At 34.5% G+C, this 21,204-nt stretch overlaps 1 protein-coding gene across 4 annotated transcripts in view; it reads left to right on the top strand.

Annotated features, from left to right (window-relative positions):
* The window catches only part of LOC120422037 (1-phosphatidylinositol 4,5-bisphosphate phosphodiesterase classes I and II), a 213,518-nt gene that overhangs the window by 126,196 nt on the left and 66,118 nt on the right, over positions 1-21,204 (top strand). For all 4 annotated transcript variants that reach the window (XM_052708639.1, XM_052708638.1, XM_052708637.1 and 1 more), the window contains exon 6: positions 12,963-13,096. In XM_052708639.1, coding sequence (XP_052564599.1) covers positions 12,963-13,096 — 134 coding nt within the window. The remainder of the gene's footprint in view (positions 1-12,962; positions 13,097-21,204) is intronic.

The following is a 21,204-nucleotide window of genomic DNA, read 5'->3' as shown; positions in this document are numbered from 1 at the left end:
ATGTTTGCCCAGTTTTGAAAAAAATATTTTTGAAAAGCTGAGAAAATTCTCTATATTTTGCTTATTCGGACTATGTTGATACGACCTTTAGTTGCTGAGATATTGCAATGCAAAGGTTTAAAAACAGGAAAATTGATGTTTTCTAAGTTTCACCCAAACAACCCACCATTTTATATCGTCAATATCTCAGCAACTAATGGTCCGATTTTCAATGTTAATGTATGAAACAATTGTGAAATTTTCCGATCTTTTCGAAAAAAATATTTTTGGAATTTTCAAATCAAGACAAACATTTTAAAAGGGCGTAATATTGAATGTTTGGCCTTTGTGAGGTAAACATATTGTGTTAGTTACAAACCAGTTTTCCGAATTAGTATCAGCATAAGTACTTTTGTACTTATTATAGCTTACTTGTACTTTGTTTAAATTGTTTAATAATCCGTATTTGCTTTCAATCAGCCAACACACAACTTTCAGAATACTCAAACCTAATTCCCCCAGCGGAAATCACTTTATCGGCTGCTATTCGGCACTGAATCTGCCACCTTCCCCTCTGCTCTCGGGGTTCGCGAGTTAGTTAAGGGAACTCACCAACTCAAATTAGCATTATAGGCGGCACCAACTTGGCGCAAAGTGGAAAAAGTTTGAGCACCCACCCACCCTCAATTTTCCTTTTTTCGGGAGAACCCGGAAAACGGGCAAAGGCAGCAGCAGCCAACACAAATTTGAATGAAAAACTCGTGGAGCTAATTTGGGCTCGATTTGCGTCGCGTTTGTTTGATGCAATAAAAAAGAATCCAGTGAAACCGGCGGCACGCGGGACACGTGTTTCGTGAATTGCGACTACAGGAGGGAAAGTTGTCGACAGGAGACTCATGAATTACTTAGCAATTGTGTTTCTTTTTTTGCGGGGGTTTGAGGTGGGGCACGCAAACAGTAGTAACTTAATGTCAATTTAATTTTGAAAATTTACATCTCAAAGGACATTAATGGCTTGAGGGAGGAGGCTATAAATGTGCAAAATTTGTATTTTGGTTTATTTTCCGAGAAAATTACAAATAAATATTATATTTGAAATATTTAGTTCAACAGTAGGGGAGAGTGGGGAGACTTGATCCCCTTTTTTTGTATCGCACATAACTCTGTCAATTTCTCACAAAACTATGATCTTTTTGCATGAATTGAAAGCTCAAACATTCAACTATGTTTGGCTGATAAGGGCATTTCATCAGATAAACTCTTCGAATCATGCCAAGCGTTTTAAAAAAATATTTTAAACCGGCATTTTCAAAATGTTGGGGGTAACTTGATCCCCCTTTCAACATTTTGAAGAAATCTTAAGCAAAATGTTTCTTATTCATCCAAACTTTTAATTTTCTATAAGTTACAGCAATTTAACATTAAACCTGTACGTTTGTGTTCAAAATATAACAAGTTTAGCATGCAAAATATTTAAAAACTTAAAATTTTCTTTTTTAGACCAAAATTGAGCATGTTTACAAAAGCTGGTAATTTTTGTTTACAAAACTTTTGAAAAATGGTTCAAACTGCAGTAAGTTATATACAACTATACTAAAGAAAACTATGTACGAAAACCCAGCCCAATTATTTAATCTTGAGGCTGATTCCAGTGACTGTAAAAATGCAGGGATCAAGTCTCCCTAAACGCACTTTTTTAAACAATTGATTGTAAAAATAGTATGACGATAAATTTAAAGTCAAATGCGTAAGGGTTTTGGAGTTGATATGTTTATCAAACAATTCATGTATTATAAATATTTTTTTGAATAATTTTTGAGTGTTTTCTATACTTATCAAAACAAAGAAAAAAGATCTTTTGGAAGTTTTTTGCAGCACTTCTTAGAAAAATGTGTGTAACTCAATCTAAACATTTTTTAATTTTTTTCTTTGTTTTCTACAATGAGTTTTAGTCAATTTCGCAAAACTTTCTAGAACAAAGCTAACTGTTTTACCCACATGCTGACGAGATACAGGCTTGGGATCAAGTCTCCCCGGGGATCAAGTCTCCCCACTCTCCCCTACAGCTTTGAAGAATAAAATCACACAATAAAGTTTTTAAATATTCTACATTTTTTTATTTTCTGAACCTATAACGAAAAGGAAACCACTGCCGATATGATGGCAGCAGGAAATGTGTTATGCAATTCATTTGAAAATTCTCCACCTTAAAATTCCCACCCAAGAGAAAGGCACCTTGTTGAAAGCCGGCGCAGAACTTTCCAATCAAATTAAAAGCCTTCCGGATGGTGATGAATTTCCTCCCCGGAAAGCCCACCTCACAGGCACGTTCAGCCCCGGCCTGATAGTTATAGCCCAAATTAAACATTCCAGTACCACTTTGGCTTGACTCTTTATCGCACCAATTCTCGGTTTCAGTGCAAGAGCAGGCTCAACTACCTCATAGGATGAAGCCAAATTCATTGAGTCGGCGGTACAAAATCAACATGACACGATGACAGCTTCCGGAAGGATGGCTGAAGCGACGACGACGGTGCACCCTCGACGAAAATGTTCTCCTCGGAATATTGTTTTCCCAGCGTGTGCACCACCGTAAGCCATGGTAGTCTTCCCACGTGTTGCGCCTGAAGACGGCTTCACGTGACAGGATACTACAACTATGACACACACACACACACATCAACTCGTTTGAATAATGAATGAACGACATCGTCGACGGCAAACTTTTTCCCGAGCTTCGTCGGGGGTGCTTTTCAAGTGGAAGTGCAAAGTAGCATAATGCCTCTCATGAATAAAGCTGCTCGTGTTGGTTTCCGTTCCCGGGCTTATCCCACGATGATTGTAATTAGAGCTCATCCAAGGTTGGACACCACGAGACAAAGTAGTTTCTGGAGGAACTTCAATGCGTGTTGTGGTATGGATGAGAGCCATGAAATAATAATAGGTATAATTTGCAAATTTCTATGGAAAAAAAATACCAAAACTTTTTTTTTATCTACATTTTTTAAGTTACGTTCAAAAAGGGACGTGATTTTAACGCAAGAATAAGAAAATACAATATTGTTTTGATCACCGGAAGTTAATTATAATTGTTTGCTTATATTGGCAATTAGCGGCGAGAAATATTAAACTTACCTAGGTTGAAGCATGATTCAAAATAGGTTTAAATGGCAACAATATATTTTTGAATGTTTTTATCAAAAATAACAAACTAAATTTATTAATCATTTGGATGAAAATTGTTCGATACAATACATCAATAGCAACCTCAGTAAAGGTCTAATCGCTATAACTATTAAAGTCAACGGAATTCAACATTCGATTCTCCATTGCATCTACTTTTTTATCAAATTTGATAGGTTTATGTTTAACCCTCTACTGCCCCATTTTTTTTAGAAATTTTTTATTTTTCCCGTGTTCAGAAGGTTATTTTTAGCGACTTTTGTTCTACGAAAAATTTTAATTCTCTTGTTTTATGTTTTTTCTTGTTTCATTTTTAAGAATTTTTGCATTTATCTTCTTTAGTTAATGTTTGTTTTTGGTATTATTTGACCTATTTTACCACCACCAATTATTACATTTTGCCTTTCTATTTTTTTCATGTTACTGTTTAAGTCACTTTTTCATTTTTTTGCTTGTTTTTCACATTTTCTAGTCTTTAATGACACCATTATCATTGAAATTGTAAAAATGCGTAGAGGCATAGTCTGGGACACTAGAAATAATATTGCATACTTCTTTTAACTTAAAATATAGGAAATGTTAAAAAATACAGCAAAAATTATCCCCTAAAAAAATAGCATTTTTAAAAGATTGTTAAAGTCGCATATAACAAGTAAAACTTCCAACCCATAAATTTCAAAACTGTAATGAAAACCTGAAACCGGGATTTTTCAAGCTCAAGTTTAACAATTTTTAAGTAAAAAGTAGCAATAATTTAAAGGAATGTTCACACGTATCCTACTGACAAAAAAATGCTAAACATTCATAGACTTTAAATGAAAGTCTTGACATTCACATTTAAAATTATAACTTCTTAATTTTCTATGGATCTGTTGCTCCAAAGTTTAACATGTTCAATGTGCTTAAAAGTGTCACTATTTATTTAAAGGGAATAATAATGGTTTAAAAATGTTTCCTTAAGTTTTATACATACATTTTTAGAAAATATTTCATATTCCACCCTGTTGATTTTTTGAGATCTTTTTCATGGAATTTAATTTACTTCGACTTTAGAAAACCTACGGTTATTCTGTAGTCATTTCTTTAGTACCTACTGACTAATTGGCATGTATTAATTTTATTTGTGTTATAATTTTTGATATTATTCATGTTAATTATATTAAGTCTTTGACAATTCCAGAGTAGTTCTTTACGATTTCGCATTTTATTTTCGCGATTTCAGTTTTTGCTTTGGATGAAACTTTGTCCATGCATTCTCTATGTCAAATGGAGTCAATTTCCATAATTATTTTTTCTATACAAAATGTGTATGTAATTGCATAAAATGCTGTATTTTGAGAAGAAATTCCCTGATCGATTTTGTGTCTTCGGCAAAGTTGTAAGACTTTTAAAAAAATGATAAACTGAAACCCATCTCATTTTTTTTATTTAAAAAGAAAAAAATAAAAATTGAAATTACAAGCCTTGATTTCAACATTAGGATGAAAAAAGTGTTTTAAAATGCATTTTACACGCGTTCAGTTGCTTCCCAATTATTAGTTTCAGAATAATTTTAAATCAAGACTAACATTTCAAAAGGGCGTAATATTGAATGTTTGGCCAGTTTGAAATGTTAGTCTTGATTTAAAATTTTCAAATTAATTTTTTTCGGGAAGATCGGAAAATTTCACGAATGTTTCATATTTTAAAATTGTAAATTGGACCATTAGTTGCTTAGATATCGACATTAGAAAATGGTGGGTTGTTTGAGTGAGGCTTAGAAAACATCAATTTTCTTGTTTTTTAACTTTTGCATGGCAATATCTCAGCAACTAAGCGTCATATAAACAATATAGAGAATTTTCTCAGCTTTTCAAAAATATTTTTTTCAAAGGTGGGCAAACATGGGCACTAATTTTTAAAAATTACCTACTGCGACTATTTTCAAAAAATTTACCTAAAAATGGCATCAACTTGAAAACGGTGCACTTTATCAAATATTCACTAAAGCACTTTTTGATTGCAAATTTGATTTTACATTGTAAAATGAAGTTGAAAATTTTTCGCGACCAATATTTAGATTTTTTTTAAATAATCTGTATTGATTCAAAAATCATAACTCGATCAAAGATTTTTTGCCCATTTTGGAAATTTCTGAAAAGTTGGCATTTTATGTCCTCTAAAACATATAAAAATGTGTGTAAAATTGTTTTTTTTTGCGAATCAAGTTTTAGTGACAGAAAGTGAAATTGAAAATCACAATTTTTTTTACCGTGTATCATTTTTTTCAATTTAGTCCATATCCATACCTACAACTTTGCTGAAGACGCCAAATCGATCAAAAAGTTCCTTCAAAGGATACAGATTTTTGAATTTTCACATATCATTTTTGTATGGACAGCTGCCAAATTTGTATGGAAAATTATATGGACAAACTTATGATGCAAAATGGCTTTTTTGGGCACCAAAAAGTTTCAGCTGGATTGAAAAATACAAAAATTAAAACTAAAAAAAAAGACCGATTACGTAGAGAACTGCTCATATTACTATGTTCACACAAAGAAACGGGAAAAATACTTTTTTTTGCGATCCGAAAAAAACCAGAATATAAAAAAAAATATTCTGTCCTGGGATTTCCCGGGATGGACGCACTTTTTGCGTGGCAATGCTTCTGTTAATGAAAATCAAGTCAGTTGAATTGAAATGTAATCTAGAATCCTTTTTAACGCAACCCCGGCTAACGGTACATTTTATGAGAATGTTTTTCTAACGGTTTTCTTGTTTTAATAATTTCGAGTAATATTATTTTGTCATTTTGCGAATAAATTTGTTTTTATTTAGCTTTAAGTGTAATTGAATACAAAAAAAACTATTTTTTAATATCAATCATTCAATATGCTGGATAGCAAACCCTATGAAAGCCTTATTTAGGAAATAAATAACGAAAACATATTTTTATAAGCACCAAATAAAACGCACTATTTTCGGCGGAAATTCCAAATTTTGCTTTGCTTGAAACCACAAACTTTCTCCGACACCCAAACCACTCACTGTCCTTAGTTTTACTTAACCCCCAACCCCTAGCGCCTGACCGGAAGCACTCGGCTCTGGGTGTTGTGACACTGAAAATAAAAAAAAATCCAGGAAGAAACCAGCAAAATGGCGCGTTAAATGTTGATGACAAATATAAAGACTCTCACGTTCGTCGTCGTCGCCGTCGTTCGTCACGAACACGAGAAAGATGCTGCCGGAAGTGTCCTTTTGCAGGACGAAAAAAAGCAAAATTACGAAGAAACCATCTCGAAACCACTCACGGAGTTTCACATTGCATTCGTTTAACGTCATCGGGTGAATATTTTATAAAAGTGTACCAACGTTTACTGGAAGGAGGAGATGGAGAAAAAGAAAGTAAGTGAAAAAGCTCAGGACGGAAGCTCCAGAAGAAACGCGACCCGTGGAAAAATGTGACCAGACAAGTAAATCTCGTCATATTGCGGGCAGGAGGCAGGAAAATGGTGGGGGAAAGTACCAGCATCATAATGGTAAAGTAAAGATGCTCGAGCGACACTTTTCCTTCAGGGGGTGGTCGTTGGTTTGTTTGTGTGTGAGTGTGTATGTGCGCACACTTAAAGGAAATGTTTCACCCTCAAGAAGGAAAGAAAAAACAAAGAAACAAGGCGAGGAAAAGTCTTGTAGCAAAAGTCAAACGGTTTCACGTTAAGAAGGTCAAACATTTTCACTGTCTGATTATGGCAAGGGAAAGCTCTATTATTTCTTTTCTAGTGCTTTTCATCGCAGTTTTGATATTGCATTTTTGGCGAGGTTTCAACTTGAGCGAGATATCAATTTACCTGGGATTCGAGCTTAACTGCAATTTCACAGAAATTAAATGTTGAAATTAGTAAGAAGTTCAAAGAAAAATACATCAGCTTTACGATATAATAAATTTAGTTGTTCAAACATTACTTGTGGAGTTACTATTGGAGAGACTAAACCTAGAGAATTCCCTAAATGACAAAAGTTATAATTGATGTGCATGTTTTCATAGAACTTCTTATGTTTTTCTCACATTATTTTCCCTGAAGTTGCATCCCATCACTAAAACTACTCTAGAAGAATGCATCAAAATGCATACCGTCCCTAGTTCACAAAAATATCAGTATGAGGATATTTTTTTAGCACTTTCTACTACTGAAATCACTCCTTGCAAAATTTCCTTCCTCGGGAACCACAACCCGGCAGCAGTGAGTTGATCAGTTTTCGAACGACGACGCCGCGACAGCAAAGTCACTTGAGCGGAAAACAAACCATGCACTGAAGTCAATTTTATCGAGATCAGTAAAAAGAAAAGTGAAAAGTTGGTCCTCAGTTTTCCTGGCTGCCGTGCCGCTAGTGCTTGATGGTGGCTCCCACAAAGGTAACTCTACAGAGCAGTGACAGAGATAACTCGGGAAAGTTTTGTCTTTGGAAAAGTTTCGAGAAATGTGTGCGACGGAAACAGGAAAATCCTTTCCTCTCTCCCCGCACTTCTCCTGCTGCTTAACTTTTCCGGTACTACCTGACTAACTGTGTGTGTGTGCGTGTGTTCGTTTGATACGCCTGACCTACATTAGCAGCTGTTTGTGTAGGAGCTAAAGCTCATCTCTGGCAACCCTGGTGTGTACGACAAGCTGTAATGACTAGCAAGTTGGAGTCGTCGCTGTCGTGCTAGGTTGTCGCACGTGCTTTTTGGATCAAATTGAGTAAAGAACGCCTCACAATGCATCACCTTTTGACCTTCACAGATCCTCAAAATTCGATTTCAATCCTGAGATATTCAAAAAATAAAACCGAAAAAACTACGTGCATTTTTGTCACTTTTCATATGAAAGAAGTTTCAATCTTGTCGTGCTATCTTGACACAGCCTGAAAATTGGTGTAAGTGCGACATCTGGCCAAAGGGATTTCACGTCAGAACGCGTTTGACACAAGTACGAGCTGGACTACAAACAAATTCAACCAATCTTCAGGACAACGCACATAATGGTCAACCAAGCAGCGTTTGTTGTTGTTTACTTTGCGTGCTCTCGTTTTTGTTTTTTTAAGGTCAAACATTGAAACGCGTTTTTCTCGAAACGTCAAAAAGCGACGCACGACAAGTTAGCACGACGGCGTCGAAGTGCAAGTGCGCACAGTTCACAGTGACGCAACAGGCAAAAAGTTGTATGCAGGCGGGCGATGTTTTTGCTAATGGGGTAATGAAAACTGCAATAATGTTGGCTTTTTGCGGTGGCAGTAGCGATGGTAGTTTCCTGCTCCGGAGGAGTTCAAAAAACGGGGACGAGTTTGTATGACAAAGTTTCAGTTGCCTTGATATTTTTTAAAAACTTTCTTCATTTATTCACATTTTCCATACAAATTTCTTACTTTTTTAAAAATATATTTCTAAACATCTACCTTTGAAAATTAAAATTTTGAAACGTAACAGAAAAAAATCACAAATAGAGGAAATGTTATTCCAATAAAATTTGGCTTTGAGATGTACCAATGTATACATATCGGCTCAGAGTCGAATTCTGAGCTCCTTATACATTGTTAGCAAGGTTGTTAATCGATAAAATTATCGTCGATAATTTTATCGTCTATCGATTACAATAATGGTTATCGTTATCGTCGGGACGATAACGATATTCTATCGCTATCGCTATCGGCGATAACGGAAGATTACTTATATTTAATATATTTCTAAAATTTACTAAAACCAACCACATTATGTTGAATTTTCAAGCCTTCTCTTAGTATTTTTTTGGTTAAGTTTCAAAGTTTAAATACTAAAAAAAATCACAAAATACCGTTTTTTTTAATTACTAAAATTTTCATAAGTTGCAATATAGGTATCAATCGATTCGAAATTTTGCATGCATTTTCACTGTTTTAGAGTTTTTTGAATGATTTTTTTTTTGAATGAAATATTTAAATTTTCACAAAATACCGTATTTTCTCGAAGATACTATTTTTTATAATTCGCAATATGGGTATCAAATGATTTGAAATTTTGCATGTATTTTGACTGTTTTAAAGTTTTTCGAGTAAAACACTTAAATTTTCACAAAATACCATATTTTCTCGAAAATACTTTTTCTTTAATATTTGCAATATGGGTATCAAACGATGCAAAATTTTATCTGCTTTTTCATTCAAAAAAAACTCTAAAACAGTTAAAATACATGGGTAATTCTCCGCCAACTCACACAGCAGGTGCCCCGACCCCTCTTTGATTTGCGTGAAACTTTGTCCTAAGGGGTAACTTTTGTCTCTGATCATGAATCCGAGGTCCATTTTTTGATATCTCGTGACGGAGGGGCGGTACGACCCCTTCCATTTTTGAACATGCGAAAAAAGAGGTGTTTTTTTCAATAATTTGCAGCCTGAAACGGTGATGAGATAGAAATTTGGTGTCAAAAGGACTTTTATGTAAAATTAGACGCCCGATTTGATGGCGTACTCAGAATTCCGAAAAAACGTATTTTTCATCAAAAAAAACACTAATGTAACAAATATATTAAATGTTTGTATCCACTTATAAACAGGAATTCTAGACTTTGTCTCAAGAATAAACTGTTAATTTATAAACAAATTTTCAGACCTGCCATGCTTTATGCTGTGCCGATCTGGACAAGCTGTTGCTTAACCAGGAAGAAAAAACTTCAGAGGATTCAGAACAAAATTCTGAAAATGATTCTGAATCTTCCTCCCTGGTTCAGCACCAGTGAACTTCATCAATTAGCCGAAGTTGACACTTTGGATGTTATGTCCAATAAGATAATTGATGCATTTCGACAAAAATCATTGCAGTCTTCAGCTGCATTGATCCGCTCTTTATATAGTTTATAAGTTAGTTTTAAGGTATCCCTTTTCCCTTTTGTACATGTAGGACCTCCTACATTTGAAATCACTGAATAGCGAAAGCTACAATATTTCATGAATAAATGAAAGTTGCTAGTATTTAAAATTGAGGTGAAAAGTCATCGATTGTGATTGGACACTCAATAATATTTTAACTGAATGAATGTACATGGAAGAGAAAATCAAAATAAATATAAATTTAAAAAAAAAATGGTCACCCGCGACAGACACGAACGACGAAACAAAGAGAAACGCCAAAAGTAACTTTTTCAAAACTTTTTTTCGTAAAATCGCGATAACTCGTGATGTTTATAAGCAAACCCCTTATGTCTATATATCAAAATTTTTGTAATTGTCTGCTCTACAACTTTGTAGAACATTGTTACGAAATTTTAAAATGAAAAATTTTGTTCTAAATGAAAAAATGACCCTTCTGGGTCAATGTAGATTCGAAAAGTACATTGAATTTCCCATAAAATGACATGTTCCAAATTTTTTTTACAGTCGAGTAACGGAAAATGGGAGAATTTTTAAAACTTTTTAAGTGTTTTTTCGATGAAAAATACGTTTTTTTCGGAATTCTGAGTACGCCATCAAATCGGGCGTCTAATTTTACATAAAATTCCTTTTGACACCAAATTTCTATCTCATCACCGTATCAGACTGCAAATTATTGAAAAATACCTCTTTTTCGCATGTTCAAAAATGGAAGGGGTCGTACCGCCCCTCCGTCACGAGATATCAAAAAACGGACCTCGGATTCGTGATCAGGGACAAAAGTTACCCCTTAGGACAAAGTTTCACGCAAATCGAAGAGGGGTCGGAGCAACTTTTCCCGATTTCGTGTGAGTTGGTAGAGAATTACCCATTTACAACATTTCTTATCGTTTGATACCCATACTGCGAATTCTAAAATTTTTATTATTTTCGAGAAAATACGTTTTTTTGTGAAAATTTTAGTTTTTCATAAAAAAAATTCTAAAACAGTTGAAATACATGCAAAATTTCGAATCGTTTGATATCTATATTAAAAATCACAAAAATTTAAGTATTTTCGAGAAAAAACGGTATTTTGTGAATATTTTTGTATTTCATTCAAAAAACTCTTGAATAGTTAAAATACATGTAAAATTTCGAAACGTTTGATACCCTTATTCCGAGTTCTAAAAATTTGAGCATTTTCCAAAAAATACGGTATTTTTTGAAAATTTAAGTTTTTCATTCAAAAAACTCTTAATACATGAAAAATTTTAAATCGAGAAAAAACGGTATATTGTGAAAATTTGAGCATTTCATTCAAAAAAACTCTAAAACAGTGAAAATGCATGCACAATTTTGAACCCTTTGATACCCATTTTGCAAATTATATAAATTTAAGTACTTTAAAAAAGGGTATTTTGTGATTTTTTTGTAGTATTTATATTTTAAAACTTACCATTTACCAAAAAAATATTTACTAACTGCAAGCTTCAAAATTCAAGACAACTTGGTTGGTATTAGTCAATTTTAGAAATATTTCTTGATTTTAAGAAAGGTTTGCAAAAGAACTTTCTAACGATCAAAAAGATTGAAGATCTGATAACCCTGTCAAAGGTCATAAGCACATAGTGTTGTTTATACACATTTTTGAGACTGGATCTCTGATATTTTAACCATACACGAAACCAGTATAGAAAAAAAAGTGCTTGGATCGGGCTCAATTTTTTTCTGGGAGTTCCTTAGCCCGTATTTTTTGTTTGGCCATTAGGGTGTCCTAAGCCGTGTTAGGGTGGTCCTTAAAATTGCCATTTTCGACGATTTGCGCAAAACCCATTTCAACCGATTTTAACTGTTTTATACCCAAATTAATGGTGATGAGTTGGCCTTTCAAAGAAAAATAGTTAGATAGATAGATGCGTCTGAAAATATTTTTTTCGGATTGCTTGGACAATTTAACGTAACATGCTTAAAAAATCGGAGGAGTTCATTACCAGGATTTCGTCATATGATTTTTTGAATATAAAATCCGGGGTTTTCGACGCGTCGCGCGCGCAAACAGGAACGTTACGAAATTGGCAATTTTTTTTCACTAAAACTGCGATAACTTTAAAATTTAAGCAACGACCTATACATGTTTGGGTATCCAAATTTTCCTAATTAAAATACAAAAAAAAAATCTAAATTCCACCAAAAGGTGGCGTAAAATGTGGCAAGTGTGTGATTATTATGCAGGCCCGTAAGCAGGGGGAGGGGCTTCGGGCTGAAGCCCCCCTTGAAATTTTTGAAAGACATATGGGAGAGAGGGAAGAAGAAGAAGAAAAGCCCAACCCGCCCCCGAACCAACGTTCTGACTATAGTCCTGTTCTTATGTAAAGTTTTATGAGAAACAAATTTGTCAAAGACCGCAAACCGATCCGAGTTGACCCTGACGAGTTATTAACGATTTAAAGCAGAAGTTTTAACCACCAATTTCAACGATAAAAAGCCATCTTTGACCCTAAACCGATTTGCTCAAAAATTTTACAGTTATCAGGGGTATCCCTGACTTTAATTTTTTTTATTGTACCCTAATGGGTAATCAAAATATTTCAAAGGGGGAATGATGGTAGTTTGACTTTTTGAATGATTTTTTCACCAACTTAAGGCTCTGGTTTCAATGGGATAATTCTGACCAATTTCGCTCAAAATTTTTACAGATGCTTAAAATAATCCAATTATCACTCGTGGAGCAAGGGGTCATGTATTCTGGGCACGCTAATGCACAGTCACCTAAGACAAATTATAAGAAATTTAAATTTTCGGCCATTAAACATATTACTTTCTAAAACTATTTTTGTAAATTTTGAAGGTTCGTTCCCTTAGAAAAAAAAATCTTTTTCCATTAGAAAATTGGTGATAAATGTAAGAACCTATTTCAATTATTATAACAAAATTTTCCCCCATTTTTTTTCTTCCAGCTGTGGTGCGACGAGCTCCTCCGGATGGCGTACAATCTGACCCAGCTAAACGGGCCCTCGATAATGTTCCTCCAGAAGGCTTACACCAAGCTCTGCCTACAGGTGGACAAGGGCGGAAAAATTCCGGTGAAAAAGTAAGTGTAAACATCAAACCAGTAACTCGAGGATTTAATGTACCGAGGATTTCGAGAGCCCATCACGTACCTAATGAATCGGAAATTGTTCAAACTCTGGCATAATTAAAAGCGAAGTCCACACACGCCCAAAATGGTGTAATAGCTCACCCCCACATTGGTAGGGGGCGAATCACGACGGCATCAAGTCCAAAGTAAACAGCTCTCGCGCACGCCGGAATCGCCCACTCGAGAATCAACATTCCAAATTGCATTCCAAACGAGCGAATTCCGGCCCAACCATCAACAACCCTAAAGAGTGTAGTGATACACCTCAACAACAGCAACCAGCAAGTCATCAGTTGAAGAAAAAAAACGTAAATTGAAATCGAGACTGGTGTAATTTTCCGCGGAAATCCATTAGCGACAAAAAGTTATATTTTTGTGCTCATTTCAATCCCAGGGCTTGTTGTTTGGTGCCGAATTTTGAAGGACTTGTTGGTTTTTGGTGAGGGGGGGTGCGAGGTTTGTCTGGAACTGAACTTGGTGGGAACGCCACCCTGATGGTTTTCCGGTGCTGGTCTGAATGGACTGGTAATTATTCAAAAGCAATCAACTGTTGGTTGTCCCTGATGGTGTCTGACAAGTGCGTAGACGATGTCGTCTGTAAACGTAACAAATTTCAAATTCAAATGTTGTATTTAAGATTGGACAAAAATAAGGGAAAATTGTAAGGGGCAGTCACAATTTGAAAGGTATTATGCATGCAAAACAAGAGATAGTAATTTTTTTTATTAATGGATGTCTTTTTTTTAAATAAGAAAACTGTCAAAGAAACTTCTAACTATCTCTTCTCTATTTTATTCCAAAAATCTAAATTTTGTGTTGTTGAAATGAAAAAACTACAGCATTAAGTTTAGCTTTAAAAATTCCATAAATTTGGACTTTCCCCAACGTTATCTTCCAAATTGTTACCAACGAAGTGGAGAAAAGTTTTGTGCGCGCGCCCGATTGTATGCACCGGAAAACTTGAGTTTCTTGCGCTGAAAACGAAAGGATAAATAATTCATGAACGGTGGTTATCCAGTGAAGGGAGTTTCTTTCTCAGTCATTCGGTCTTTCCAGAGTGTGAATTTAAATAAAGTTGGTTTCGGAATTGGCGGTGTCGCACAACAGAAACGATTCGTGGCACAAATTTTAATTTTTTAGTTTGAATAGACAGCAAATCATGATTCTGGGCTGCCAGCCAATTTTGATTCAAACAAATTTAAGAATGATGAGAGCCCATTCCAAAGCCCTTTACCTTGACATTTCATAAAAGCACGTAACGTCTCTAAACTACCTTTAAAAAAAAATGCAAAAAATATATTTTTTGAAAAGGTTTACAAATTTTGAATAGCTTTACAACATTATACTTTAAAATTGTTCAATTAATAATTTGCATACAAAATTTTGACATCTACTTCAAAAAGTTATTCAGATGTCAAACCCTCAAGATATTTTTTTTGCTAACAACAAACAAACAAGTCATCCTCATCAATTTGCCAGCATTTTGAAAGTTTGTGACATGACATAACAAATTTCCCTTTGAATACAATTTATTTAAATTTATTTTTGAAAAATATTAGTTATTTATCATGTTTATTTTTATCGTTATTGTAATCTATTTCTTAGGTTGTCATTGAAATTTCTAAAGTAAAATAAATTATTTATTTAAAATATTTTCGTAAAACAAGACTAAAATTAATCTTTTAGAAAAACCAATAATGTATGAGCAATTGTATAGAATTTCGCAAATAGACTATTCATTGTATTTTAGATTTGCATAAAACTTTGTCCATCCATGTCCTAAAAATCCATCCTGCATCATTATTTTTTTGTACAAGTCTCCATACAAATTTGGGGCTTTCCATAGAAAAGTGCTATGAAAAGGTATTTGCTGATCGATTTGGTGGCTTCGGCAATGTTGTAGGTTTTGATTGTCCTTAAAAAAATGTTCACTCTGAAAAAGGCGTATTTTTAAAATTCGATGTTTTGACAAAATTTTCCCACTTCGATTATTTTTAGACAAAAAGTGCCAGTTGCTGTCATAGGCCTTTGGCCTTATGACTTTTAATTTTTTTTGAAAAGCATAAAAAAATGCACACAAAAAAATTGAAAAAATATGATTACAAAAAAAAAAATGACAAGAACTTTAGTAAAATTTTGATAAATTCTACCGTTTTAGTTTAAATAAATTTTGGGCAAAAATTTTCAACAAATTTGTATTTTTTTTTTTTAATTTTGAAATATAGTGTCCGTCGTTGTTTATACATATCTGTTTAAAAAAAATAATGCTAGCAAAATTCTCTAAAAATTGCTTATTTGGACATTATTGATCCGACCTTTGGTTGCTTAGACATGGCCTTGCAAAGAATGAAAATTAACAAAAATGCTAGCTAAAATGAGTTTTTTTAAGTTTAATTATCTACAAAATCGGCCAGTTTTGATAATCTTTATGTTTTTTTTTTGTTTTTTTTTTTATGTTGCTCAAACTTTTTGCCGGCCTTTCTTACCACCAAAGAAGCTATTTTGTGTCATTGGTTCACCCATACAAATCTCCATACAATTTTGGCAGCTGCTGGAATGTTTCGATTGATTTGGTGTCTTCGCAAAGTTGTACACAGCAAAAAATCCGATGGCAAAAAAGACACTTAATATTACACACTGCATTTACAATTTTTGTAAACACAAAAAAAAGTTGCTGCCGACGGGATTTAAACCCAGCAACATTAATTACTGGCGCCTTAGCTCGCTCAGCCATCAAACCGATGAAAAGTGAAAAGGATAAATGCATATATGAGCTTGACATTTTGGTCAAGTAGGCATCCCATAGAATTTCATAAATAATGCAAAAAAATTTTAACACCCATGCCATTTACAAGCAGCTGGATTAGGGGAGAGGGGGTAATATGCACCCCCTAAGGGAAAACTGTGATTTCTCTACCATTACAGCATAAATGTTGAAGAATTTTGTTCGATGTTCTAAAACAACTATTATTCTTCGTCATCCGTGTGAAAAAAGTATTAAAAAACCTCAAAATTGATAAAAAATATCAAATTTCTAAAAACTTTTTTGATTCATTTCAAACAACCATGCGGGCAATATGCACCGCAACATTGGAGCAAAATGCAATGGGGCAGAATGCTCCACAACATGGGGCAAAATGCACCCGGTAAAAGCAGTTTTCACTAGTCACTACTAGATGACACCGCTGTTTTACAAAGGAGCTTCACAGCGGTGCAACCCCGACCACGCTTTTTGCAGAAATTTAATTAAACGAAACAACGAAGAATTAAACAGAACAACGAAGATTATGGCACAAACTATATACCTCAACACCTCAATCAATAAATGCATTTTATATTGTCCAAAAATCATAATGAAAGTTCAATGAAAATTAGATCAAAACACAACTTTTTAAAGTTTTGCAAATAACTTAAGCTGTTTTTATACTACGATGTTCAATTTTTTCCAGCATGGTTTAGCAATGTTAAGCTTCCAATTTCTATGTTTTTTTCCGGAAAATTCTTCCAAAAACCGAGAAAAGCAGGGGATGCATTTTACCCCGGGGGTGCATATTACCCCCTCTCCCCTACTACTTTTTTTGCTATGTACAATTGTACACCCAACCGGCGGTCGCATGATTGTGATGCATGGTGGCATGAAAGTATATCAGATTCTGCATGAAATCTGTCCTCATGCATTTTTTGCGATATAGGGGTATGACATTTTTGCCCGTTACTGACAATTATCGACATAACCGACGGCTTTTTGGTTGTATTTCATAAAAAAAAACCCTTATTAAAACGAGGATTGAACCACCAACTTCTTGAATATTAATCTGACACGCTACCACCGCGCCATGGACGCTTGTTAAAATGAGAGTGAAAGAGCATCAACATATTCTTCTCTTTGGAGTGTTGCTCGGGGACGGGCCAGCATTATATGTGTTGGTGAGAACTGCAGATCGCTTTAATGTGTACACGCGGGCAAAAATGATCTACGGGCTTGCTGCAAAAAATGTTATAAATTGTGACATTTTCTGCAGCAAATCCACTGTTGCAAATTTTGAGCTTTATTTTTCCTTTGGGTATAGTTATTGATGACGACCGTTTTTATTGATTTTCTGTTTTAATTGGTGACGACTATTCAGAAAAAATAGACACACGGAAAAAATGGTGATTTTTCAATTAACCTTTTTTTGGCAAAAAATCAATTTCCCAATATCCGCATTTTTTTTATTCTTCATTTTTTTTAAGTGCTTGAGGACCAAACCCCGCATCTTTCTAGCCATTCAGAAGTATAGACCAACATTTTGCCGACGAATTATGATTTGAAAAAAAATGATATTTGTAAAAATATAATGCTTGTACTTACAATTGTTATACCTCATTTTTATGCAAAATCGAATCTGTAATTTATAAATTATTCAGCCCTTTGATTTTTTTTTTCAGATTTTTTTGAATCGTGACATACATTTCAATTGGGTCAAATAAAATCTAAAACTACAAAAAATCAAGGAGTTGGAAAAAATTCTCACAAGCTAAAAATTAAATTGCAGTACAATTTCTAAATAGCTTCTTAAACTGTAAACTTCTCAACCTTTCTTTCTATTTTTTAAAGCAATGTATATGATGGAGTATTTAAATTTTCAAATACATAGGGGAACTATCCCCTTTTTCAGCCTTTTTCTATTATCGGCCTATCAGCACTTTGATAATGAATTACAGCTTTCATAAAGTTTTTTTGACTTTTCTAAAGTAATAAATAGCTCAAATAAAAGTGAGCAAGCAACTCGCCTTTGTTGATACATCTGAAAATGTTGATTTAATAGTAGAAAACGGCAAAAGTGATGAAAATTGGTCGAACGGCTTCGAGTGATTAAAATGGGTGTATTTCCCCTAAGTCATAAGTCTACCTAGTTTGTCCGGTATTATTCACTGCCCATCATCGACTCTGCAACGAACGAGTGCCCCTATCGTTAGATTTATGACAACGGCTCTGTAATCAATCGTGCAAATCGCTCGTAAAACCAACCGACAGCACCCACAACGATCACTCACTCTATACTGACTCTCTCCCTTTTCTTACGACAAATAAATTGGCCATGTCAAACTTCAGCAAGTCTCTCGTTCCGTAACATATTATTCAGGCTGTTCTACCGAACAAGCCAAACTCCATATGCAAGTCAAGCTGCCATTCTTTGTGTGGTGGCCTAATATTGATTTTCCGGGCAAACAACAATGGGGCTCCTTAAGAAAGTCAGCCGGCGTAAAGTTGGCAACAAGAGCCGAAATAAAGAGCAACATCAACCAAACTCCCCCCACCCTCCGCTTCTCATCCGTGTGATTATGTATCGGATAAATGTTTTATGAAATTCGATATTTATTACGCCCCAGATGAGATGAGAAGGAAAATAAGGGAAAAATCTCAAGTATAGAAGGATGCCCAAATCATTTCCCAGACATTTGAAACAGCTTAACAACTTGATACTTTCTCTGGCTGGTGGCACCTGAAAAAAAATGAAGATTCATTTTACCTAAAATTACTGGGCATAAAATTATCCCCGATGTCAATCCATAAATTTTCACTGTGCACAATCAGCGCGAGTTCACCGATGTGGAAAATAAGAATCGCCCGCCTTTTCCGTGCTCTTTTCTTTCTCGGATTGCTACACCGTTGAAAGAGCTTTGAGAGCTTTTCATTTCCGTCACTGACCTCAAATAACGCCGTTCATTATTCGGAGGGTGGGGGGGAGGATTTTGCAGGATCTGGCTTGGCTTGCCACCTTTCGGAATTGACAGGGAATACGAAGGAAAAAAACAGATGCCAAGGTCTTTGCAGGTTTGTGATCCTCTTCTCCTGGTGTGACTTTCATCTTTGCTAAAACGGGTGTAAATCATACTATTTGACCGCTTGATCTCTTTCATCTGGGTTTCACAGATAAGAAAACCTGTTTGAACCCTTAGGCGTTCATGTATTGCAATAATATATTGTTATTAACAAACTTGTAGTTTATTTGATTCGCTTGTTCCGCTTGATTTCGTAAAAAAAAACTTTGATAAATTCGCAAATTCTTGTTCACGTCCACTTGTCTCCGAATTACCAGCAAGAAGCAGCTTTTCCAGCCCAATACAGACGCTTCAAAAGCCCTGCCAGCCCGCCTCCGAGAACTCGAGACGCCAACTCACCGGAGGTGGCAAACAGTTCTGCCAAAAAAGCATGACTTGTTTGATTTATATTTCCATTATTTATTTAAGAGCGCACACGGGCTGTGCCTCCACACAAGACGTTTCAGAAAAAAGAACAACAAAAAATGGGCCTGACACAATGCGAAAACGTTTGAAAATGTGAAAAATAAGGGACTTGTTTTCGGTGGCAGGATTTATGGGTGGGGTTTTGCTTTTCCGGAAATCCAAACAGAGAAAAAAAAAGTATGCGTCGTAAAATCAAATGAGGAGATAAATATCTCAAACCATTACCGTGGGCCGAACACAAAACCAGAGACACATTTTGCGACACTTGAGTATTTTGCTTCTAACCAATTCTGATGGCACCTCGACGCCCGACCTTCCTTCCCGGTCGACGGTCGACAACTTGTTGACAGGGTAAATTATTCACAGCCTGTTTTTGAAAGCTTGGGAAATTGTTATCCTGAGCACAGTTTGTCATTCTTGGGGTGGTTTAGATATTTCTTTCAAATTTAATCCTGAAACTTATATTTTTATTAATTTGCTTAATATAATGTATTGTGTAAATGATTTTTCCATTCAAAATGTAATTGTATTCTAAATTCTTAAGTATTGTGTAAAACAATTTTGAAAAACTTAATTGGGTCCTAAAATGAAGCTTAGATTGCTGACATTATTGTTTACAGCGATAAAGCTTATTTTTCTGAGTGCAATGTGTTTGTACGACCACAAAGAGTTTAAAATGGCCGAGTTTAAAATGGCTCGAGTTCTGAGTGCAATGACCCTTTGTACGACCACAAAGAGTTTAAAATGGATTTTTAAAATCAATTTTGAAAAATTAACCTCGCGGTCCTTCTTGACAGAAAAGCTCCCACTTGACAGCTCGTTCTAAGGGGACCATAGTTGATCCATCGAAAAAATGTGGCCTTGTCAAAAAAAAATTTTGCATTAAAATGAAAAAAAGTGATCAGAAATGGTTTTTAATCGTGTTTTTTACCGTTGTACATAAAAATTTACATAGGGCTTTAGTACCCAATTCATTAGTTTCATTACATTTTTTTTATATGTTTTGTGTACGATAAATTCCAATTTCTCCAGGATATGATTTCTTTGGAAACGATCAAAAATCAACCGAAAATGAATTTGATTTTTTTTGTTCAAAATTTAATTTGGAATTAGAATGTAATTTTGTGCATTTTTGATTAAATTCACTGATTTCAAGTTTGAACCTTGTATTAGTATTTCTTAAGAAAATGTATTTTTCTTCTAATTTTTTAGATAGGTGTCCATCCTTGTCCACCTCTAAAAAAATATTTGAAATGCAGCAAAAACTTTTAACAATTTTCTTTTTTGGACATATTTATTTTATACGTCAGTATTCTATTTAATTTAAGAAAAAATCAATAATCAGGTTTTGATAATTTAAGCCTCTCGATCTCATGCAAAATTACGAGAAATGATATAGAAAATATTTTATGCAAATGGTGATGAAATTTTCAAATCTATGATTGAGTTTTAGTTTTAAATATTTGGGCTTTATGATACTTAGAACGGGCTGAACTGTACGTTTAAAAAGTTCGCCACGTACTTCGAGATTTCAACCAATCCGAAATTAGGTCGAATTTAGATACATTGAAGGTACAAATCCTCGGAGCAGCCTCAAATAGGGGCAAAGAATATTTTAGTTTTTCGTGCTGATACAGTGACAAGCTTCAGAATTTAAAAATCTTTATATACATGTATTATTTACTGGAGCACTTTGCTTATTCGTCCCAAAATAGGGACATCTACCCTAAATAGTTATTTTATCATTTTATTTTTATCAGGAGCAAACTTCAATTCTTTTTAATGTGTTTGAAATAAAACACATTAATGTTTCTATGATTAAATAAAAT

This window comes from Culex pipiens, chromosome 2 (assembly GCF_016801865.2).
Source record: "Culex pipiens pallens isolate TS chromosome 2, TS_CPP_V2, whole genome shotgun sequence".
Taxonomy (NCBI): domain Eukaryota; kingdom Metazoa; phylum Arthropoda; class Insecta; order Diptera; family Culicidae; genus Culex; species Culex pipiens.
This window is presented reverse-complemented; position numbering and strand designations above follow the sequence as displayed.